Raw genomic sequence first — 24,606 nt, 5'->3', positions numbered from 1 at the left:
AACAAAAATGTTTTGAATTAAAATTGTATTTGTTCATGTCGAAACGAATAAAACGGATTTCACTATTTATATAAACACAAAATAAAGATCTTTATTCCGTTTACCTACTAGCTGTTTTATAAACTATTATTTTTATTTACTTATTATTATTATTATTTTTTTTTTTTTTTTTGAGAGAGAGAGAGAGAGAGATACAGTGACAAATAGGCAGAAAGAGTTGTGTTCTAACGACCGTAATTACTCATTAATTTTTCATAATAGCTCATAGGCAATCTATAGGAGTACATAAAAAGTTTGCTCAGATGCAATAGATAGCAATGTCCTATTATAGGTATAATATATTGTCATAGATAATAAACAAATAGATGAACCTTACCCATTAAAATTACTATCAATTTTATCACTAGCAATTTCTACTTAAAACCGAGTCACATTTATGTCACCCGTCGTATCGTGTGCCTTTTATCGTATTCTGATCGGCCACAGTATTCGTAGTGTATATATAGTTCATTAACTATTATCTACTGGAAAACGTCCAAGGGTAGGTCGAATTCGACTTTCGGAAATTATATAGCTACGCGAACCTGCTTAATACAATAATATAACCACAGTGCCACAGGTATAACCATTGTGTGGTATCTTTCGTTCTTTTCAAGCACACTCGTTCTTTACTTTCTCGGATAAGTTATATAGACAGGGCCCATCCATTTCCTTATTATTAACGTTATATAATATAATTTTATACGTACAGACCACGAACACAATATATTATATTATGCTGTTGCAGACCGCAATTCAGGTACGCCGGGTTTACACCTAGTCCCCGTTGGGCATTATCATTATTAAATATTATTATTCAACGGGACGGAGGCGAAACGCGTATACTGCAATAGAGGAATCGCGTTTGGAATATCCCCACAGCCGCTCACCGTGAACAACGGTCGGTTGGCGGCGACGGAAGCTGCCATAAATTAACCAGACGCGCATTAATAGGCAATTAACGGGGACTCGTGTACAAACAAAAGCGGGACGAAGGTACGGCCACTTTAACCCCAAATTTTGACGTTTTAACTTCTAATTCGTCCATCCATCGGGCCATCTATTAATTCGATATATTCACCGCCGGACGATTGACGAGTGTGTGTTGTTAATTAACGCCGTTTTCCGAACGATATACATTTAATACAACCGATGAAGTGGAATATATTACAAAACGCAGTTCTATAGACAAAATTACTTGGCCGTCGTCGTCGTCGACGACGTTACGCTTCGGACGATACGCGCGACTGTAAATTTTTCGATTTTTTTGTGACAAAAATTGCCTTTTTTTTTAAAGAGGACGGGACTCGTCGCGATTTCTGAAAATTACAACACACCACACGTCATGCAACGATATGATAAAGAGGTGGTGTATTTCGTCCGTCATTATCGCCGTCGGCGGAGAGCCAACGTAGTAGGACGTACGGGAATAATCGTATGCGCATCGCTGTATAACAATATATCGCATCTCTGCGTACGCGCGCGCAGTCTGTGCATGTCGTTTACATTTTACTCTCCTCCAAGTGGTATAGATTTTTTTTTATCGTACTACTTTTGACCCGGTTCCGTAGTACGACTCGCAAATGTATTGCGTACACGTGGCGCGCAGCGTTTGAAAAAAAAAAAAAGCGTAATAACAAAGCCGTCGAAAAAACATCCGTCCGCATTCGGGAAGACGTTTGCGCGAATACGACGTGTCCCGAGCACAGGCGTTTCCCGTGTTCACTGCTGTGCGGTGTACACGCGCATATACGAATGAATAAACACATGTCAAAATGTCAAATTGCACTTTACGCGTTAAACTCTTTTCGATGTGTTTGTTAACACAATATATAAAAGTTAATTTTTGTTCGGCGTTATTTCTCGCTCTGCCGCTCCCACGCACAACCGTCAACGGCCCCCCTCGACCCCCCCCCCTCACCGCCGCAGGACCAGTAAATAATAATTCGTCCGGACGCACGCCAGTACGACGAAATAAGGAACGATACGACTGGCCGGCCGTAGAAAACCGCGGTCGACATAAAAAAGAATAATATTAACAGGCGCGCCCGAATATCGAGGATGGGCCCATTAATAATCGAGCAATTATTTTAACTGCGGGCAAGACGCGTTGTATACGCTGCAATATTATAAACTACGTTGTTACTTATTAGTCTTATTATAGAGGGCTAGGATTAATATGCAGTATGGAATAGTAAAATATGATTTTGTTTTTGAAAAAATATGCAATAAAAATACACGATTTTTACACCAATTTTGTTTAAATATTATACCATAAAATATGCATTTATTGTGTTTATACTTTATAGTAAAAGTATGCAATGATATAAGTATATATACTTTAAATATGCATCACGAGTATCAATATGAACTTACTATCGAACCAATTCGTCGAACACAGCAAGAAAAAAAACCAATAAATATAAATCGTAGCCCTTTTTTATTATATTATGTATTCTATACGCGTTTGCCGACGACGATGAGTAGCGGAAACATCGCAGCGTTGTCGTCGCACCGTCGTATAATTTACTCGCAAACTAAACTATGACGATAACACGACATTTCGCTGTGATAATAATATTACACCATCATTGCGAACACGGGCAAACTTTTAACGATCATTATTGTTGTCTTTTGGCGATGAGCGCCTATACAACTATTCTGCACGGCGGACGATGGTGAGTGCAGTGGACAAGGGATAATACAATATTATTATCGTCTGTCGTCCATAATGTAATAACTTCGTATTCGTTTCGATCGAATGACGTGTGCGCGTACGTGCTGTTTAAGTGCGTTTCCTATAATTATTATTTCACGATATACCGCGAGAGACTCGTGCAAATATAACAATATTGTTTCCTTGAACTTTTCGCCGGTCAAACGCGCAAACAATGTGAAATTAAAAATAAAATAATTATTATAGACTTCTGCGGACTGCTGCACGCTACCGTGTATTAGCTATAGATGCAAATTAGTCAAGTGCGTCCAAGTCGAATTAGTTCTCACACACGCGGAACGCATCGTCTTCTCCGACCAACTCACAATAATATCGTGTTTTTTTTCCCATAATAGAGCTTGATATCATAATACGATAACATAAATTACAATTCTTCCTATGCGGAGTATTAAAATACCATGTAAACATCGTTTACGCAATAGGCGCATGTTATGTCCGGATAAAACGTCTCGACGAAAAAAATACCCTCACACATACCGTACCGTACCGTATTTTTGTATCAAATCGCGTTGGAAACGTATGAACGCCGGTAAATGGTGCGACACACTATTATGGCATACTATAATGGCTCGTCGGGCACGGGCAGTAAAAGTCTTATAAACGCAAAGTACCGCAACCGTGGTTTAAAATCCGGATTGCCACCGGCAATTATAAAACTGTATACCGGGGATTACGCGTCATGTAAATCGGATTAGACATCCATTGAAAGTGTGTTATATATCGGAAAGACAACGGCTATATTGTGTAGCTACTTATGACAAACGTTCGAAGAAGGTTTATTGGGCATAGTATATTATTATAGTTTCCTTTATAAAATTAGATGATTATTATTTTCTACACAAACGCGTTTGAGTGATACGCTCAAATAACTGACGCGTACAATAGTCAATACGAGTGTACGGATGACAATTGCATAATATTATGTAATATCGATTATTGTTATTGTACGACCGCCTTTTAACGCAGACATTTTACTTTTCGTTTTAGAAACAATCGATGTTGGTGCGTCAGCTGGAAGAAGAGTTGAGAATGCGAATGCGTGGGCCAAATATGGAACTACAGCAGCAAGTAGAATTGTTGTTGAACGAAAACGACCACTTGACCCGAGAAGTGGCCATCCTCAGAGAGACTATTAAGGTAGCTACTATAAACACGGAACGCAGCCCTTTTTGTTGTCCGGACAACCGGCGGCGAGTCTCCCTATAATGATATTAATTTCGGTCCGCAGGAATTAGAGCTCAGGATAGAGACACAAAAGCAAACCTTACAGTCTAGAGACGATAGTATAAAGAAGCTTTTGGATATGCTCCAGAACAAAGGCGTTGGTGAGTAGTAATATGTTGTATGCATTACTATGTTGTTAAGACTGTTCACTTGAAAACAGCTCAACGTCCAAAAACAAAAAAAAAATTGTGATAATAATAACAACACAACATAAATGGCACTTGATATTTTTATTCTTTTTTTTTTAAACAAATAAAACATTTAACGACAAAATGTAAGATGCGTTTGTTTTAGCAGGCAAGGAGGAGGAGAGACAGTTATTTCAGCAAATGCAGTTGATGGCACAAAAGCAGGTCGTTTCAAACGTTCGCAATCAGAACTTTCAGTTAACAGCCAATTCAGTGTGTTTTGCCTTGTTGTATCTTCTCATAAAAAATATTCTCTCTTTTTCTCTCTTAAGCACACCAAACACATATATATTATATATATATATATACATACATGCACTACTTCCAAAATTATTATATAGTATAATATACCACACGAAACGCCTATTATATTCAATTATTACTTTAATAATAATTTACCAAGCTTGCTGCAGTTGTGTTAATAGACGTTTTATTTATTTTTATGTTGTTGTTGTAATGTTCGCTGTACGTTTATTTGTTCGGATCGGTTGGCAACTCTAATATGGTTTTCATTAATACATAATAATATGTACGTACTTATTGTTTGTAATTATTTTATTCACACGATGAGACTAAGACGGGACAACTTATTAGGCCTCCAAGGTCTAACGCACTGAATCGGTTTAATGAATGTATATGAAACAAGTTGTATATAACAATACATGGACAAAATCATACGCTTACGTTTTTTTCCGAAAGAACTGTGCCAAAATGTTTTGCGTCTTTATGTCTCGTCTCTCCTGCTTCACTTATCTCGAATCAAAAAAAAAAAAGTCATCATCATAAAATATGTGATAACATTGTCATAACATTTAGAGTTACCAGCCCAAGAACTCGTAGTAGATTCGCACTATAAACGCATTTTATAATTATTTTTATTTTATAAAACACCCCTCCAAGACAAAACCTCAAAGTAGTTATTATTATTATTATTTTTTTTTTATTTTTTTTGTTTTTAGTGTGTAATTCGATGGCTTTATATGTAATTGCTTTGGATGTTTGTAGGTGGTAAAGTGGTAGAGGCGATTGAATTAGAGGCCCGTCAAGTTGATTTAGAGGCACGACTGTTAGAGAATGAAAACCTTGTCCACCACTTCCAGTCTGTTATCAGGAATCGGGATCAGGAACTCAACAGTACGAAGCGCGTGAGTACACACACAGACACACACTCACACTGCAAAAAAAACGACCCAAACGTACAAATGACTACGAATACTTTCGAGAAATTGTTTTCAATTTTTCGTATAGTTTTTATGTATTTTTTGTAAGAATAAATTGATTCTTATTGGGTCTTGCATGCCAGACCGTGTTTCGTAAATGGGCTCCTGTTCTCGATACCAGTCACCTACTACAATATACGTCCCTCCGATAATGGTGGTTTGTCCAACAGTCCGAGGACTTGCATGAGGACATTTGAAATAGAAATTTCTTTTTTTCGATAGGGGGCGAATGGTGGTTAGATACTACTATGTATACCCACTCTGAGCCAAAACCCTTTTTTGTGAAACACGTATTTTTTTGTTTGTGATTCGACAACACAGGACCTAAAGGCTACCAATGACAATCTAAAAGCACTGCAAATGGAGTTAGAAAAAGCGTACCAGACACAAAACGTGGGGGTGGCTTCCAGTGGCACGCTGACGGCCATTTTGGAGACAAAGGATGCTCGCATAGCGACATTGGAAAAAGAAGTCGGTCTCCTTGAACAAGAACTGGATAGGATGCGATTGTACGCCGGGTCACCGGGGCACGCGCTAGACAGGGGCGTTCAGTACGCGACGACGCCAGCGTTCAAGCACCAAGTGAGTAGCCAACGGACTGACCGCATGCGACTTCGGCGGACATCTCTTGACCCCGCTTGTTTTTCACCATTTGTATGTCATGCACTTTTCAACTTCTTGGTTCATCAACAATATAATGTGACGTTCTTGGTTTGAATATTTGAACTATTTTTTATCTTTTCAAACCACCCTTGGAATGCTTTTTGGACTTGAGATGTTGTGTTCCTTCCTCAGTCACCGATTAAAAACGTGTATGGTGTATAATAATGGATGGGTAGTAGGATAGGTGACTTAAACTATAAACAGACTGGATAACAATAACATTTATTATTTGTAAAGCACATAAGTAGATTTAGATTGTTGCTTCTTTATTAACGTGCTATACTTCATCGGGTAAAAGGTAAGAACAATCTAATAACAATAATAGACCTGTTCAACGTAAACAACTAATAGTAGATAACATTGTGTAAATATAATGTATATACCTAGTTAGGTACTAACAACGATATATTATATTATATTATATACAAATATAGCTATATAAATATCAATAATTAATAATAATATAAATTAAATAAACTCATTTATTGTTCAAGTTTATTCAATAATTAATAAACATTTATAAATTATATTTATTTTTATAACTTTTGAAAAACTTATATCAATACCTTATTATTTTTTTTTTTAATAGATTATTAAAAAGGAAAAAAATTCTAACAAGTATCCCATCTTATAATTGAGTATTAAATGATAATAATAATACAAATAATAATAACTTGAAAAAAATATAATCACATGACATTTATTAATATAAATGCATTTTATTAGTATACGTTGTTGGATAAAATGTATTCAAAATGTTTGATAACTGATCTGAAAATATGTATATTTAAAAACACCATAGAAAAACACGATAATTCTGTTAACAAAATAATAATATACAAATATACATTGTGTAGGTACTTTACATAATTTACTGACAATAAAATCGTATTCATCACATTATAATGTAAAGCATAATATTCACGTAAAAAATAATCAACACCGCTATCAAAGCATGTTAGATAACCTGACCTTTCATAACATGACGTATTTAAAGTTCACTCAATTTTTATTTAGTATCCATGCATGATTATAATGAATAAAACATATTTTTCATCGATGTTCACATCCTGAAGTCATTACCATTATAATACTATAATAGAAATTCCCCGTATAATGGTGTGTGCTAAAACAAAATATTATCTAATGCGTTAATTTGAGTGACATTGAGAGGATATGACAACCCGCTGTAGTTGCATAATGTGATATTGGTATCGTGTACAGTTAGAAGAGTTCCGGTCGGAAATCCAAAGACGTGATCAAGAAATTGTGGCCATGAGTGCCAAAATGAAAACTTTGGAAGAACAACACACCGACTACCAGCGACATATCGGAGTGCTGAAAGAGTCGTTGAGTGCAAAAGAAGAACATTACACAATGTTACAAGCGGACGTAAGTGTTATCAAATCAATTTCTCATTTGGGTTATTTTCCAAATGCATACTAAGCTGACTATAGAGTAAAGTGAAAAAGAAGAAATAAACCAAAAACTATATAGTTATATATTTATAAGGTAAACCGAGCATCTAAAACTACATACAGCATCACGTTGTACAAAATCTCCAGGGTTATCTATATATTATTTTATCAATAATACAACTTTAGGTATTTCATATTACATTTGTTAATAGTTGAAATTCTAATTTTTCAAATTGCCAAATATTTTTAATTATGTTTATATCTACTTTGTAAATTATAAATTATTTTTTTCTTATTTCGTTGTAATTAAAAACCACAATAGACTTTGATTTATAAACGATTTAATTTATGTGTTTTACTTGAATCATTATACAAAGTATTTTATGTGTACATATAGATGTATCGAATATCAATACATAATTTATTCAATATCAAACACAATATAGCTCATTATTTAATCATTTGAAAAAATATAAAATCATACAAGTTTTATATTTTTACAAAAAAAAAATAAGTTTAAGATTGAATTATTATGATCCATTGTACAAAAGTATTGTTTAACATAAAAATTCTAAACTTAATATAATATTATAAAATGTCGATAACGACAAAAAATATTTTGCATTTGATTTTTAAGTAAAAAAATTAGGATTCCGGTGAATTGAAATACTATTGGTGTTAAACGGAAGTTCAAAGGCAACGCAGAAAGAATTATAAAAATATGTAACAACTATTATACGAAGAATAAACTAGACTTTTTAAAAGAAGTAGATAGCCCATAATTTTCAACTTCAACTTTAAAATAAAATTATGTTTTTTAAATTTAATTAATTTACATTATTATTAAATATCTTATTGTATGTGTAATTATTAACTAATAATTAAAAATAATAAAATAATAAAATATTTATTAATATAATGTGTAATTTATATTTGATTTTATTTTACAAACAAACATTTTATTTACAAATATTATAATAATGTAAATTGGATTAACTGTCCGTTGTTTAAAAATAAATAAATAAGAATAGAAATAGAATCAACATTAAATTCGGAAATATACCTAGGGTAATAAAATAACTAAAAAAACTAAAAATGTTTGTTCAACGATCAATTATCTTGGTGACCAAAATTGTATTCGTGATCTATTCACCGGCGATCAATTTTTTGCGATTAATTCATCGGATACCAAAAAATATATTATACGATTTAAAAATCAAACGGGGTCTTAATTTGTCGATACTATGAGTTTTAATAAGAATAATACAAAAAAAATAATTATATTAGCTATTAAATAATGTAAAAAAAATATACCTAAATTATAAATATAATGAAAAATGAATGACTTTTTAATTAATTATTTTGTATATTTTCAACTTCGTTTCAGTTTTATCGGTTTTCTTTTAATCTGAATTTGTAATGGTTTTATTTTATGCATGATTGTACTACTCTATTTCTATCTCTGTTTACTTCTCATACAATTTTTATTGCACTGTGCAAAATTATTATATTATATTAAAGTTACAACACAAAATAATATTACGACAAGCATTACTATAGTCGTTTTAGAGTATATAATAATATGATGGTAGGAATTAGACTAAAAATTTCACTATATAAACTTGATTGTTCGTAAACGATATTTTTGTAGGTTTCAGAGATAAATTGATTTATTCAAAGCGTTTATAATTACATTATTTAAATTTTAACAGGTTGAAGAATTACGTTCACGACTTGAAGAAAAAAACCGTATAATTGAAAAAAAAACACAAACTGCTTTGCAAGCTACTCAGGAAAAAAATAGAGTGACCAATGAAATCAATGAGCTCAAGGATCACGTTGATATTAAGGATCGAAAAATTAACGTTTTGCAAAGAAAAGTATGTAAAAATTAATATTTTTTTTTATTATGCATTTTTTATTTATTTTTTAGTATAATTTGTATTTAGTTATCACAAATCAGTATTATTATTAAAAGTATTATTATTTGTTGTATGTATTTTTTTATTATTTCTTCGTTATTAGTTTTTTGTTACATATTAAAGTGCAAAGGTTTATTTTGTTCGGCTTATTATATTCACCACTGTATTATTGTGAGTAGATTTGTTAAAACGCTTACGATTACTATAATTACTACAACTTATATTTATATAAAACATTTTAGATTGAAAATTTAGAAGATTTATTGAAAGAGAAAGACAACCAAGTAGAAATGGCTAGAACAAGACTAGCATCACTTCAAGCGCATCAATGCTCATCTGAAGGTGCGGTTACAAGTTTAGAAGAGGCAATAGGTGACAAAGAAAAACAAATGAACCAATTACGAGAACAGAGAGATCGAGCTGAACAAGATAGACAAGAAGAAAGGGACTTACATGAAAGGGATATTGCTGATTTCAAATTAAAACTTCATGCACTAGAAAGCGAAGTCGAAAAGATTCACACTCGATTAAATAGAGCAAATTCTGAGAAAAGTCGTTTAGAAGAACGATTGGAACAATCACAGAGCGAACTGGGAAAATCAAAGGCTGAATTAGAAAAAGCGTCAAGTGAAGTGAATAGAAGTGGAGCGGACTGGGAGTATACAAGACAGAAATTCGCCAGATTAGAACTGGAAAATGCCCAACTACGGCAAGATTTGGAGTTATCACAAACGACATTCGGTAGAAGCACGCTGACCAAATCACAAGAAATGGACAGAGTACAAGACAGAGCCGATAAAGCGCTCGCAGATTTGAGAGCAGCACAAGCTGACCTCCGCATAACTCGAGCTGATAATGATAAACTAATGGGTGAAATCAAGGCATTACAGGAAAAACATGAGATGTCTCAAGGCGAAATATATAGGTTAGTAACAAAACTAGAAAAGTCCCAAGGTGACATAAATAATGTCAAGGATGAATACGAGCGCAATCAATCAAGTGTAACTAGAATCCTTGCGGAAAGAGAAAAGGCCTTAGTAGAGTTAGAAAAAACTAAAGAAGATTTGGAACGATCTCAGAGTACACTAGGAAAAGCACAACTTCAACAAGAGAAATTACAAATGATGTTAGACGATGCACAAAGGGAAACCGATCGTGTGCAAGATATGCTAAATAAAACAACGAATGAACTCAGGAAGGTAATTCAAAATAAACAATACACATTCAATAATAACTTTTTTATATGTATTTTTTTAATAAATATTAGACATATAAATAAATCAATATTAATTATTTATATTGCATCTAGTGGCATATTGAAAAGGAACAAAATACGTTTGAACTTACTAATGTTCAAACACAACTAGACAAATCACTTGGACAAGCAGCACGTTTACAAAAAGACAAGGAAACTATTCAAAGCGAGTTCGAAAACTTAAAGGCTAAATACGAAATCAGCCAAGTAAATGCAATGTAGTAAATTAAATAAATATATTATGAAAATAATAATATAATATTATATTATATTATATTATTATTTACTATTATTATTATTATTTTATTATTATAAATTATTATGTATATTTTCTGTATTTTTGTAGTCGATGGTAGCCAGATTACAAAAAGAGAAAAATCAATTGTTAGACGACAGTGAGAAAAATAAAAATGACGCTGATCTATTCCATTCACAAATAATGAAGTACCAGAGAGAAAAAGAAAAAATCCAAGCTGAACTTGATCTCACTGAAGAAAGATTTGAGAAGGCACAATCGATGTTTAAAAAAACACAGGTACTTATTTAGTATAATAAGAAATCAATATTAATCAGACACTTTTATATACAATTTTTCAAACTAAAAGTTGATCAAAAAATCAAATGAATTAAAACATTTCTGCTCCTGGTTTAAATATTATTAATCCACATACCAGTACATTTTAATTGATTTAAAAATGTATAAAAATTCAGATATATGTAAAAATTGACTTTTAGTAAATTTGCATTTTTTAATAGCTATTATTATCATCAACTGTTCAAATTTTTATTTTATTTTCTATTTTCAGCTTGAAAAGGAAGATGCTATAAATGAAGTTGATTTGCAAAAAGAAAAAGTAGAAAAGTGTCAGAAAGCAATGTATGAAGCAGTACAAGACAAAAATAGTGCTAAAGATGAATTGGATAGAGTTATGGAAAAATACGATAGGTAACAATTATATAGTAATAGTTATACATTTATAACAAAAAATACTATTTTCATTTTTTTTTTTTTTATAGAATACAAAATGAATTATATCAAGTAAAGAAATCTTTAGAAACTGTCGAGAATGAAAGAGATGATGTTAAATTAGAAATGGAAAAACTACAGCTGCATGCAATGAAAGCTAGGGATGATCAAAGGAAATCCAAATCAGAAATACAAGAGTTACAGGAATCATATGACAGACTAATAATACAATTAGAAAGAACTAAAGACGTAGAAGACAAATTCAAAGACGAAAAAGATCACTTAATGAATAACTTGGACATAATGAAAGAACGGTGTGATAAATTACAAATGGACGTAAGAAGGCTGTCAGCAGAAAGAGATAAACTACAGACAGAAGCTATGAATAACGCATACGAAATGGAAAGAGCTCATTCCCAAGTTTCTAAAACGCAAGTGTTACTCGAAGACCAACAGAAGGATGTAAATAAACTTTCAATTGAATTGGAAAAAATATCCGAAAAGTATAACAAACTAATGATAGATTACAAAAAGTCACAATCGGATATTGAATTGTATAAAACACAGGCATCTACTTTTAGAGATGAAGCTGAAAGATATTCAGTTAGGCAACAAGAAAGAATGAAAGAAGAATTAGAAGTGTTTAGAACTAAATATACTCAAGAAATGGAAAAATCAGAGAAACTGCAGTCAACATGTAAAAAATTAGAAGATAAAATACATGATATAAACTTGGAATTGGAAAAGAGTAAATCAGAATATTCTAAATTTAAAAAAGAAAACGAAAAGTTTATATTGGATCACGAAAAGTTACAAATGAAATGTGATAAACTAGTAACAGATAATGACAAATTAAGGATAGAAATTGCTACAGTTGGAGAGCAAAATAGTTTTGATCTAGAAAGAACTAAAGACCGTTACGCAAAAACAAAACAGTCACATGAGAAAACTGAAATGGAACTTTATAGAACCCAAATGGATGTAGATAAACTTAAGAAGGAAAATGAAAAATTGAAAACCGATTTAGTTCGAGTTGAAGCTGAATTGATACAATTCAAACCAGAAAGAGATTACGATAGGTTTATGAGAGATAAACCAGTGTTAGGAAGGTCACAAAGTACATGTAAAGACTTTGGAGATTTCGACCGTACGATGTCTGAAGATCGATTACGAGACCGCCTTGAACAAAGTCAAGCAAAATGTCATAGGATTTCTGAAGATAAATTAAAATTAGAGACTGAGCTACATCAAGTCAAACGAGCATTAGAGCAACAGCAAATGTCTTTATCTAATTCTGAACTTCATGTAAAAGAAAATATTGTAAAGGTCCAACAAGATCTGAATCAAGCGTTGAGAGAAAAAGAAATTCTTAAAGAAAAACTCGAAGTTAAAGAAAAACAATTACAAGAATGGAAATCACGACTAGATAGCTCTAGTATCATACTAACAGAGAGAGAAGAGCTTTTAAAACAGATGAAAAATAGTGAGAGACGTTTGGAAGAATCACAAAAACAAATGTCCAAACTTGACGGTGACTTGAAAAAAGTAACTTCTGAAAGAGATGAGTTAATAAACATGTTAAAGAAGTCTCAGTCAGTGTTGTTACAATGCCAAGACAAGTTGCAAGCTTCTGAAAGAAGTTTGGAAATAGAAAAGGATGAAGTTAAACGATTAAAGGCTGAGCTCAGAAATCAAGACACGAGTGCCAAACAGAACAACGAGCAAGACTCTTCCCGTTTAAGAGATCTAATAAGAACAAAAGATAAAGAGTTGGATACTTGTAGACAAAACTTAGCAATCAAAGAACAAGAAACGAAAACTCTTCAGCAGGCAATACAACAAATGCAAGTGGCGTTAAGAGAGCGTGACCAAGGTGTCGATAGTGAAAGATCTAATTTACAGAAATCGATGGATGCACAACGCATGATGACTGAAGAACTCCAAAAGAAATTACAATCTGCACAACAACAGATAAACACAAAAGAAACTGCTATGGCCGAACTCAAAAAACAACTACAAGCCCTTCAGACAGAGAGTAAACGAAAAACAGACGAATATACTGCTAAAGTTGCAACATTAGAAAAACAACTTCAAGTATCTGCAACGTCAAACGATAATGCATTGAAAGAAGACGTAAGAAAACTCTTGGACGAACTAGACCATACTCAGAGTGAGCTCAAAAATCTTGCTTTGGAAAAAGATAAAGTATCACATCAAAATCAACAGATTCGAAACGAACTTGAGAAGAAGCAGGTTGGCCAACTGGTTTATATCTACCTTGTACTATTATTTTCATCCCAATCATACAACTTTATAATTTACTAGAAAAATGAATAATTATTAATATTATTATTATTATTATTATTATTATTATTATTATTATTATTTGAATGTACCTATTTTTGTATTAATAAACTTTTTACTCTTCTTCGTTATTATTTTTTCCCCCATTTTTTACTACTATTTTATATTTTATAATTTATATTATTTTATACTTATTAATGCATTTTTAATTATTATTATTAGCTTGAATTACAAGAAGCCCAGAAAAAAGCTCATGTAATAGCATCAAAGTCGAGCGAAGAAACAAACTCATTAAAAGCACAATTAGAGGAACAGAAAAGACAATTAGAAGCACAACGTCGACAACTTGAAGAACTTAGAAAAAGTGTCGATGGCAGATCGAGACAGTTAGAAGAAAAAGAAAAACACGTAGCGGAATTGGACGCTAAGTTAAAGAAACGAAAAGAAAATTTGGATCTCTTGGAGTCTCAAATAAACAAAGTAAGTTGTATTACTGTTTCAAGGTAATTTTTAATTTTTAAAATGATAATATTTCAGGGCAAGTCGCAAGCCGGTGACAGTGATGTAATTAAAAGACTGCAAAGCCAGATTGAAAGCTTACAAAAAGAATTGGAAAAATCTAAGGACGAGGCGAGTAGATCTCAGACAGACATGGAAAGGCTGTTACAAGTAGTGCAAATGGGTCAGGAAGAACAAAATGCGAAAGAAAAACAAATCAGAGAATTGCAAGAGTACGTACATTACACCCATTTTTATTTCGTGATCATATTTAAATGTATTCAAACATTTTTAGAGCGTTGAAAAATGCACAACCTAAGATGAGAGTTCCACACCCATCATCTCAACAGCAACAGCAGCAATCACACACTTCAAGACAGCCAAAAAAAGACGAAGAGGTAACGTCGAATAAGCTAATTTGAAAACGACGCCGTTAGTAAGATGATGGCCATAATAAATGCTTTTACTAATAAAATGGCCATTTGTCTTAAGTTTGAAATGACACTTTATTACTTAAATTACCACTAAAATCTATACAATTAATAAAACTAAAAACTTTTTAAGATAGGTACCATTGAATTTACTGGAAATAAAAGTAAACGGATATTATATTACTTACCGTGGTAACTTTTTAATTTGTATAAAACTACAACTTTTTTTCTTAAATTTTAATTAAAGTATACAATTATTAATAAAAACTATTCTTTAAAAATAAATAAAACTACACGATAACCACATCATATAACTTATTTTCTTTCATTAATATCACATCTACGTATAATGTAAACTGGTAAATTAAAATTTAAAATATATATATATATTTTTTTTTACGTATTATGGTAAGAGCCTTTAAAAAAGAAAGCAAATTTATTTTTTTGATAAAATAATGTTCGTTTAAAAATGAATAAAACAACATTCATTAGAACACTTTTAATCATATCAAACACAAACTATTCAAAAATTATTAAGCACTAAAACTTACATTTTTCAAAACATCTTTAAAAATGTATCTCATTTTCTTTCTTGTATTAATACAAATCAAGTATAAAATACAAAATAACCTACATAAAATGTAGGAATGAAAAGTACATAATATGTTCTAAATATACTCATAGACACACATTTTAACTATAATAACTCGTATGGCGTCGTTTTATAATAATTTGAATATTCTAACTAACATGATAACAATTGTATTAACCCAAAATTATTTATCTTATCTTTCCTTGATCTTTCCACTTGTTTTGTTTTATTTTTTGTTTTATTTACTATTGCGTATACAGCCTGGCCCAGCAACCTTTTTGAAAGGACTATTCCAATAAACCAAAAAAAAAAAACAAATAATTATTTTTTTAATTTGTTTTATTTTTTACTTAAATCATATCTCATTATAAGACTTATTTCAATTATAAAAAGTAAACCGTTTGTGCTGTCACAATTTAGTTAAGTTTGAAAAAACTAATTTATTTACTAACTATTATAAAATAATTGTTTTCGTTTCATTTTATTTTTTTGTGTTTTTATTTTTATTTATATCACAAAAATTGTACATACATAAATATTACCTCGTTAAATTCGCTACTGCGGTTTTAATATTGAACTAATTTCATACTTAATAATTATATTATAATATTATAATAATGTAAATATTTATTTAATCTAACGGAAAGAAAGTGTTATAATCCGGATAATTGTTTTTAGAAGATGGGCCAGCTGTTGAACTTTTATTTTTGTAGTTACCATTGTTTTGTTTTTCTATATTTATTTTTTTGTTATTATTACTCCAATCCCCATACGTCCATTCCCGTAGAATATAGATATACCAGAGGACGTCGGAACGCTACTCGGTAACTTTGAACACGTTAAATGTGAATTAGAACGTAAGTTCGCTGAAGAACTAGAAGAATTGCTGGACGTAATACAACTTAAAAACGATCATATTGAAGAACTTCAGGAAGCGCTAAAAGAGAGCGTAACGATCATATCAGAACGCGAGGAAGACTTGTTCCAAGAACAGATCAAACGAAAGGACATTCAGGATCAGGTATTAACTACAATAAATTATCACAGACAATCACGGAGTGGTCCATTTATAATAAAATAAAAAATTGTCCTATTATTTTTAAGGTACCTATACTTATTGTTTTTCTCAATTTTCAATTTTGAGCAAATTGTTGAAAACAATATTGTTTTCAAATACAAGAAATAGTTATAACATATTTTAAATAATATTATCGTAATAGATAATACGTCTATAACTAAAATAATAATTTAAATAATATTAATGTAATAGATAATACGCCTATAACTAAAATAATAATTGTCGATAAATAAACCCAAATAGTGTCATGAGAAATGGTATAATAACGAGTATTTTTTATTTAAATCACTCGAATCTAAATAATAAAATTATGAAGTAGATTTAAATAACTATTTATGAATGTTGCATTTTATAATAAAATGGTTTCTAACACGCCATATTTGTTTGAGTATGTTTAGTTGCCTATTACGAGTGTATTACGGCGTAACACATTATTATGGTGTATTAGACGTAAACAAAATGTAATATTATAATGTAGTAATATTATACTTTTGTTAAATTTAACAAAATATTTTTCTTTAATTTTTTTTAAATAGTGCAATGACACTTTCTTTGAAACGATAATTATTTTTTTATTCAATCTTAATATTGAACGGTAGGTTTTATGAATATTTTTTAAAGAGATTGTCTTTATATAGCAATCATAATAAGTTAAAAATACACGGACAAATAATAACGACTGTTTGTCTTAAATAGGTCTGTGGATTGGAAGAGCGATTGTCTTTGGCAGAAAACCAATGCAAAAATTGTCGTGGGCTGTACAAGAGACTGGAGGCGTTAGAAGAACAGCTATTCAGTCTTCAATCTGAAAGACGAAAGAAACTTCAAGAGTTATCACAGTTGAGGTAATTGAGTAAAACAACAAAAATATTTGTCCCCAATATTTTAATGTACATAAGACAATCTACAAAATTAATAGTTGTAGCTTGTATGAAATAAATAATTAGTTAAAAATAGCCCAAAAATGTAAAAAATAGTAAAAGTATATTATTTAGTATTTATTAGAGCCAGTATACAACGATTAAATTTTACTGAAACCTTTCTTTTTATCACACTCTTTAAATATAAACAATGCGTAGTACATAAAAAACGTAAAAAATTATATTAACGTTTCTAATATGTATGATTAAAAAAAACGATAAATCATTTTATTTTAATTTAACAGTTCCATAAAAACCTATTCATCAAATTGTAATAGTATTTATTCAAAAATCCATATTTATATTTATATATATAATAATATATATTTACTACACATTACATTTTTTCGGTACTACACTTAAAAAATAAAAAAAAAAACGTTAATTTTAAAGTCTAAGCTTGCCATACAGTGGTTTAGATTTTATCGTAGCCTGTAGTAGGTGTATACAAGCGTATTATATAATTCGGTCATAATAATAATAAAATTCATTATAACCATTATTACTGTAGCTGCATGCATAGCTTGCAATGAAATCCGACACTCGAACACATGCATATAATAAAAATACGACTCGCAACCGGCACTATATCGATCTTGAAAACAGTGCACACGTGAATTGGTGTGAATATCCCTTGGGTACCCTTCGCGCATATCGAAACCGAAATTTAACATGGACTTATCGTCGTGAGACTGATAGTGCCTAATACCCAACCTACCGCATTAGTCCATTATTATTGATGAGACAATTTCAAATTCGAAAAATAAACCAAAACTCAACTATTAAAATGGTGAGATGGGTTTACGTCGTTTACGATATACCTAAGTATACCACCCACCGGCACAAATATTATTTAGAGTACGCTACGTCCACATGTTTTGTCTCCGTATTACAAATGTAAAACATAGCAAAATCTGTTTTGCGAGGGATAGAACCATTTTGGCAGTTTGGCTATAGTGATAGTTATAAGACTCCAAATCGATGTACAATACATTTGAGAACATTGCTATTCTGTAAAATTTGGTTTTTATATTTTTTTTATAACTTAGGTATATACGAAAAATAATTCTTATTGTTTCAATATCTATTATTTTTGTGTTTTTCAAACTTAAATAACTTTTTTTGTAGTTCCGATATCTAAAAAATAAAAACTATATTTCCCAGCCAAACTTCTCCTTTTTGTATGCTGTGGTGAAAATTTCGATTCTTAATTGAGACTGTAGCCTTCTCGGTTCTTTCTTGCGCATAACAGTTTTTGCTATGTCTTACATTAATGATTAATTGTAAACATATACCTAGGTATGCGTTATACTTTATACTTTATAGGTATGTATACTTAGAACAAAAATGGGAACGATGAGACACCCGCGATACAGCGTACGATTTTGAACGGTCATATACCGTTCGTGGTTGGATTTTAACGAAAAGTGAATATTACATAGTAATTGTCGTTTAACGATTTATATCCACCCTCTTACTAGAAAATAATGAATGTTTAATTGGCGTTTTTGACGTTTTAATTTCGAAACATTGACACACTTTTCTCTATACTATACATTTATAAAAGATAATATTTCGACGTTTAAAAGTCAAAGACTTTGAAGGTCTCCGAACGTAGAACATACTCGGACGACGACTATATACCTATCTATATACAGATCCGAATATTATTATAGAATATAGTCTTTGACGATTCTGCATATAGTGGTCGTGGTGCGACTGTGCAACACACTCGTCGGGGCGACGACGTTATCGTCGACCTTATCGGTAAATCACAAAAAAAAAATAAAAAGAGAAATAACGTAAGTCGGACGTGTGGTGACGGAATGTCCGGAATATTCCGTAACCGTGACCCTTCGCCATTGTTCGGCGGCCACGTATCTCCAACGATCGCGTGCTGCGACGCGACAATAGAGTGCTATAATAAATATAATAATAATATAGTCGCCGTATACGCGCCTAATACGTACTGTCGTTGTACATCAGAAATAATGCAACTCGGCCAAATACGCGGACGGCACGGCGGTATAGACCTTGCAGACGTAGAATATTGTTTTAGCACTCGGGTTGTGAGAAACGTGTAGTATTATTATTACCATCATCGTTCGCTTGGTCGATATCGTCGGATAATAATAAGAATGATAAATTATTTATAGGTGTTATGATCATTACAATAATATTATTCAGATGGCCGAATCGGTAGATAAATGATCTAATGTTTAACGCCAGCCGATTGGGAAGTTTGTTTTTAAGAATATAATAATATATAGCAATAGAAGTGTTTTGATATTATTTCAAAACTTGCTACAAGTCAATTTTATTAGCTGTTAGGCATATGTCCGCACCTGATTTTTAACTTGGTAAAATAATACTTTTGAATAAACCGTAAGATTCATACAATCTGTGATGTAAACTGAATACTTGGGCGCATATAAATTCCACCCGCAAAAATCTATAGTTAATAAACACATAATATTATATATATATGATGAGTTCTTATTGATGAAATTCAAAAGTTTAAAATTAGTTTGTTTTGTATTTTACAATCAAAACCGTGTATTTTCTACAAAATAGTAGTTTTATGGTTCTTAATATAATACATTTATTACTCAAAAGTCAAAGTTAAAGCACAAATTATAAAATATATATTATATTCATATCATTGATATTATTATTGATACGACATCAATAATAATAATAGCACATAGTAACATAGATTAATCATTATAAGTATTTAAACGAATATAAATTTCAAGTAAAAAATTATCACATATGTCATACATAATTTATAAAAATCGTAAAAATCATAGTAGTTGTGTGCGTGTATAATTAAATAATATTAATAATAATAATAATAAAGATGAGTCAAAATATAATCAGACTAAGATTCTGTTATTATTATTACATTTTTTTTTTTTTTTTTGTTAAAATGCCCATAATAATAAACCACTTTTTCCATATATATTTATCCATAAATATTTCGTTGTTTTTATATTTTCTAAATATATTTGGCATATTATATTATATATTTGTATTTTGAATTTTCTTACTTATGTTAATACTTATGTTGTTCATTTATACTTTTTATTTGTATGTAATTTTCTAATTGAATTTACTAAGTTTATGAAATTATTCACAAGTTTTAATTGGTTTGTTTAAATCTGCTGTAGCAGTAGCCTACATATTTGGAGAAAAATAAAATTATTTAATAAATAATCTGAAAATGTGTTAATCTATGGTCATTTGGCTTAGAACTTGTCAAAAATACTTCAAAGTAATAAAAAAACCATTTGGGGTACTAAACTAATTCGAAACATTTAATTATCTATCCAATTTTTAATGGTCGAGATTTCGGTTTTATATTCTACATTTAATCCTAATGTTTGAACAGTATAAGTACCTTTTTATACCACGATTGAAAAAATATTTATTTTTTTTTTTTGGGTGGAGTGGAATTTACAAATTACCTTTTGTACCTGTATATTTTCTCAGGAGGAATTTACTAGCTATATTATATAGACCTTATTTTTACCTATTCATTTCGGGCGGAATTTACAACCGTCGGAATGCTTATGTATAGTATTATTATATTTCTATATAGACGAATAAAACACCTTATGTATGTCTGCGTTGACTTCTTCAAAACAAATACATGTTGAAAAATGACCTTCTAATAATTAGGTTTTGTCTAAACTTAATATGATATGGTATATTATAATAATAATTATTATTATTATATTAAACATTTTCATTTTTCAGACAAGAAGCCTTGGAATCCGCTATAAGTGAAAAAGATGCACATCTAGCGCTATTAGAATTCAATGATATACGTCGCTATACGGTCAAACAGACTGATGTGATCGACAAGTTAAAAGCCGACAAGGCCCGACTGATAAAACGTCTACACGAAGAAGTGAGTTTAAATAAATAAAAAAAAACAAAATTAATAATATGTACCTGGTCTATGCGTTTTCTTTGCCAAAAAACAGTATATGTAACTATATATTATTTTTGTTTCAGACCGAAACGGCCATTGAACTCCTCCAAGAGACAGCGAACGCGAAAAGCAACAATTATTGAAATATACGTAATTGTTATGAATTATAATGTTGTCGTTTAGGTTAGTCTACTATGAATATTAGGTTTGGTTGATAAACTATCTTTGTTTTCCTACCTAATTTCAGACTAGTCTATCCAAAAACTATAAACCTGTCCCGCATTAGTTCCTATATATGATTATCATTTTTAAATGTCTACTTAAATATAATACTTTTTAGAATTTAACTATTTTATCAAATACTAGTATATAATATTATGTATATTTTTTTTTATACTTTTTTCTATTTTTCACTATGCATCACTTTCGAAAAAGTTAAAATTATGTTTAATAATATTTATTAACGTGCATTTTGATTCTCGACCGTAACGAACCGTGTTTCAGATAAATTATTACTATAGCCATTAAGAGAAAAATGATTTTTATCGGTCGCGATTTTACTCCGTGGTATTTTTTTTTACCGAAAAACAATTAATTTTTAATATTGTTATGGCGATTAGGTCGTGCAAAAAATCGACTAACAGATATACTTATATACATATTTTATAATACCTGTAAAACTTACCTGCCCGCGATTTGCGCTGCAAAAAAACGTCCCTCGCGAAGACATCTATACTCAGTATTGAAGCGGATCTTTTTTATGGAAACGTCCACGAATTATATGATGTTTCCTACGTTTCACCGTGTTTTTAATCGTCTATTTAATAATGTTATTATGAATGCGTTGATATTATTGAATTTATAAATTTGGACGTTGTTATTGATATACTTAACGAATGACTCGTGGGAACTGCTAATAATCGTACACTTGATCGTTTCTTTTTCTAATTTTACACGCGCAGATCGTCGTCTTTTATTACACAATCTATTTGTGCGTTTAAGGATTGTAAATACAAACAAAAATTATATTAATTATTACAAATTGTTGCTGTTTTTCGCTAAACGAAATCGAATAAAATCTTTTTTTTTTTTAACAAAAACAAGCACAAAATAATATAATATTATGATACATAAGCCACAATGTTAAGAATAATTTTGTATGCAAATTATTAAAACTATTTCTAATACTATAAATAATACGGTTAGCTTAATGAATATAATTAATAATATATAATAAAATATAATACTACTAAATAATAACTTATCGCGTAAAAACACTCCCGACTTTGTCATACACAGATTCATTCGAGTATAATATTCCATCGCTTGGCCTTTTTATCCTACTCTTGTGTTCTATACAAAAAAAAAAAAAAAAAAACAATAAAAAAAATCAAAGAAGTGTAATTCATATTCAATCGATTGTTTGTACTTTTTTTTTTAATTTGTCCACCTATATTAATAATATAATATATATAGTGTCGTTTTGTCGAACCAGCACGAATAAAGAAATGTGTATTATTGAAACGTATATATATATATACATTAAACATATATTTATAGTTGTTATAGAATCGTCGTGAGGCTATTTTTTTTTCGTAGGTTACAGACGTATAGCGATAATATTTAGACCAACACAAATGATACACGTTCGCTCAGTCACACACACGCCTCGCGTGCAAGCAATATTTACGTAGGTGAGATGTGTGTTATCCACCGATGAGTGCAGCGGGCGCCCGCGCACCGCCCTGTTATTCGTTTATTATTGCCTAACGCAAAAACCACAAGACAATTTGTTTGCAAATGAAAAATCCATCTCGTATTGCGTATCGGCCTTTCGTGTACATTGTCAGTATAATAATGATATTGTAATAACCACTGTGGGAGACGCGCGCGTTTGGGACTTACGGCGAAAAAAAAATAACCAATAATAATTTATATTATATACAATATTATATTATACAAAATATTATATAGGTATTATAGTAGGGAGACTATGTGCGATTATGTTAAATATTATATGTTATGGTTAAAATTTTATGAATCATTGTTATATCATAAAAATATGGAATTGTGTTCATATGAATAAAGTTAAAAAATTAAACGATTTTTATTTCAAATTTTTTCCACCCGTATATTACGTCCTGTATATTTTGCTTTCCCACGATGACGGCGACTGGCTGCAACAGCAGGGTCGTGTCTCGTTATTATATTGTGTGTGTGTGTATATGTGCATTTGGGGTATATTATATATTATCTGCCTGCCAATGGTGCCCGCGTCCCACACCGCCGATCCATTATATTATTATAATATATTACATTATTATCGTCGTCGTCGTCGTCGTCGTCGTCTCCGTCCTCTCCTTTCTTGTAGTACTCCGCATAATAGAGCCGGCGATGCGTTTTTCGTGCAAAAATCACACAAAAAGAACCGACCGCGGTGTCATGCGGGGGTGGTGTAGTCTTCCATCATATATTACTATTATAACTATTATATTATATATTATATTGGTCGCGGACACAGCATAATATATACGCGCACACACACACACACACACACACACACACACACACACACACACACACACACACACACTTGTATGCATATCGGGTGTTGCAGGTAGTTGCAGGCGTATTCAAGAATGTTATATATTATCCACGGACCCGAGCACAAAGCAAAGGAAGTGATGGTGTTGGAGTCGACGATTCTGTGCATGTATCTGCGTATACAATATATTATTTATAACATAATATACGCGTACCCGTACCTATATGCAGTATCGTAGTGGCGCGTAGTGCGTTGTCTATTTGTCTGCATACGTGAAGAAAAAAAAGAGTAGAAACCGAAACAAAAATCATTAATACTGTGTCCGCGAGTGCGCCGACACACGCTCCTCGTATGTACTATAAACTATAAAGTATGTTACGCGAAGGATTTCTTTTCCAATTCAACGATTTCGTTGTTTTTTCTCCGTCTGTGCGTCGTTTTCTCGCCGCCAGCAGTGTGTGAACGCGCAATAAAATTGTTCACCCCAAACGATTTTATTTTTCATCATCTCGAAGATCTCAAAACCAATTTTCCGAAATCGACTACCCTATATAATAATATAATATATTCTATTGTATTACACGTGTTTGACGACGGTTCCCGTCGCATACTTCCGCCAGTACCTAACCAGCAGTTGTTACATTACTTGCATTGCGTTATTATCGCGA

The 24,606-nt window shown here is 31.2% G+C and overlaps 1 protein-coding gene across 11 annotated transcripts in view; it reads left to right on the top strand.

Moving 5' to 3' along the window:
• LOC132931778 (myosin-2 heavy chain) overlaps positions 1-23,497 on the top strand; it is a 36,424-nt gene extending 12,927 nt beyond the window's left edge. The window contains exons 2-19 of one of the 11 annotated variants that reach the window (XM_060997769.1): positions 3,764-3,913; positions 4,005-4,101; positions 5,194-5,333; positions 5,730-5,990; positions 7,296-7,463; positions 9,202-9,369; positions 9,654-10,610; positions 10,721-10,873; positions 11,013-11,201; positions 11,473-11,612; positions 11,684-13,886; positions 14,160-14,417; positions 14,475-14,668; positions 14,731-14,833; positions 16,246-16,479; positions 17,233-17,381; positions 21,216-21,369; positions 21,477-23,497. In XM_060997769.1, the coding sequence (XP_060853752.1) occupies positions 3,764-3,913; positions 4,005-4,101; positions 5,194-5,333; positions 5,730-5,990; positions 7,296-7,463; positions 9,202-9,369; positions 9,654-10,610; positions 10,721-10,873; positions 11,013-11,201; positions 11,473-11,612; positions 11,684-13,886; positions 14,160-14,417; positions 14,475-14,668; positions 14,731-14,833; positions 16,246-16,479; positions 17,233-17,381; positions 21,216-21,369; positions 21,477-21,536 (5,778 nt within the window). In that variant the 3' untranslated portion in view covers positions 21,537-23,497. Of the gene's footprint in view, positions 1-3,763; positions 3,914-4,004; positions 4,102-4,294; positions 4,402-5,193; positions 5,334-5,729; positions 5,991-7,295; positions 7,464-9,201; positions 9,370-9,653; positions 10,611-10,720; positions 10,874-11,012; positions 11,202-11,472; positions 11,613-11,683; positions 13,887-14,159; positions 14,418-14,474; positions 14,669-14,730; positions 14,834-15,718; positions 15,943-16,245; positions 16,480-17,232; positions 17,382-21,215; positions 21,370-21,476 lie in introns of those variants that run through there. The other 10 variants (XM_060997773.1, XM_060997771.1, XM_060997772.1 and 7 more) reach the window with 10 other exon arrangements.
• Positions 23,498-24,606: the final 1,109 nt, after the last annotated feature.

Source organism: Rhopalosiphum padi, chromosome 1 (genome assembly GCF_020882245.1).
Source record: "Rhopalosiphum padi isolate XX-2018 chromosome 1, ASM2088224v1, whole genome shotgun sequence".
NCBI classification, from domain to species: Eukaryota; Metazoa; Arthropoda; class Insecta; order Hemiptera; family Aphididae; genus Rhopalosiphum; species Rhopalosiphum padi.
Note: the sequence above shows the minus strand (reverse complement) of the source record. Positions and strands in the feature narration are given on the sequence as shown.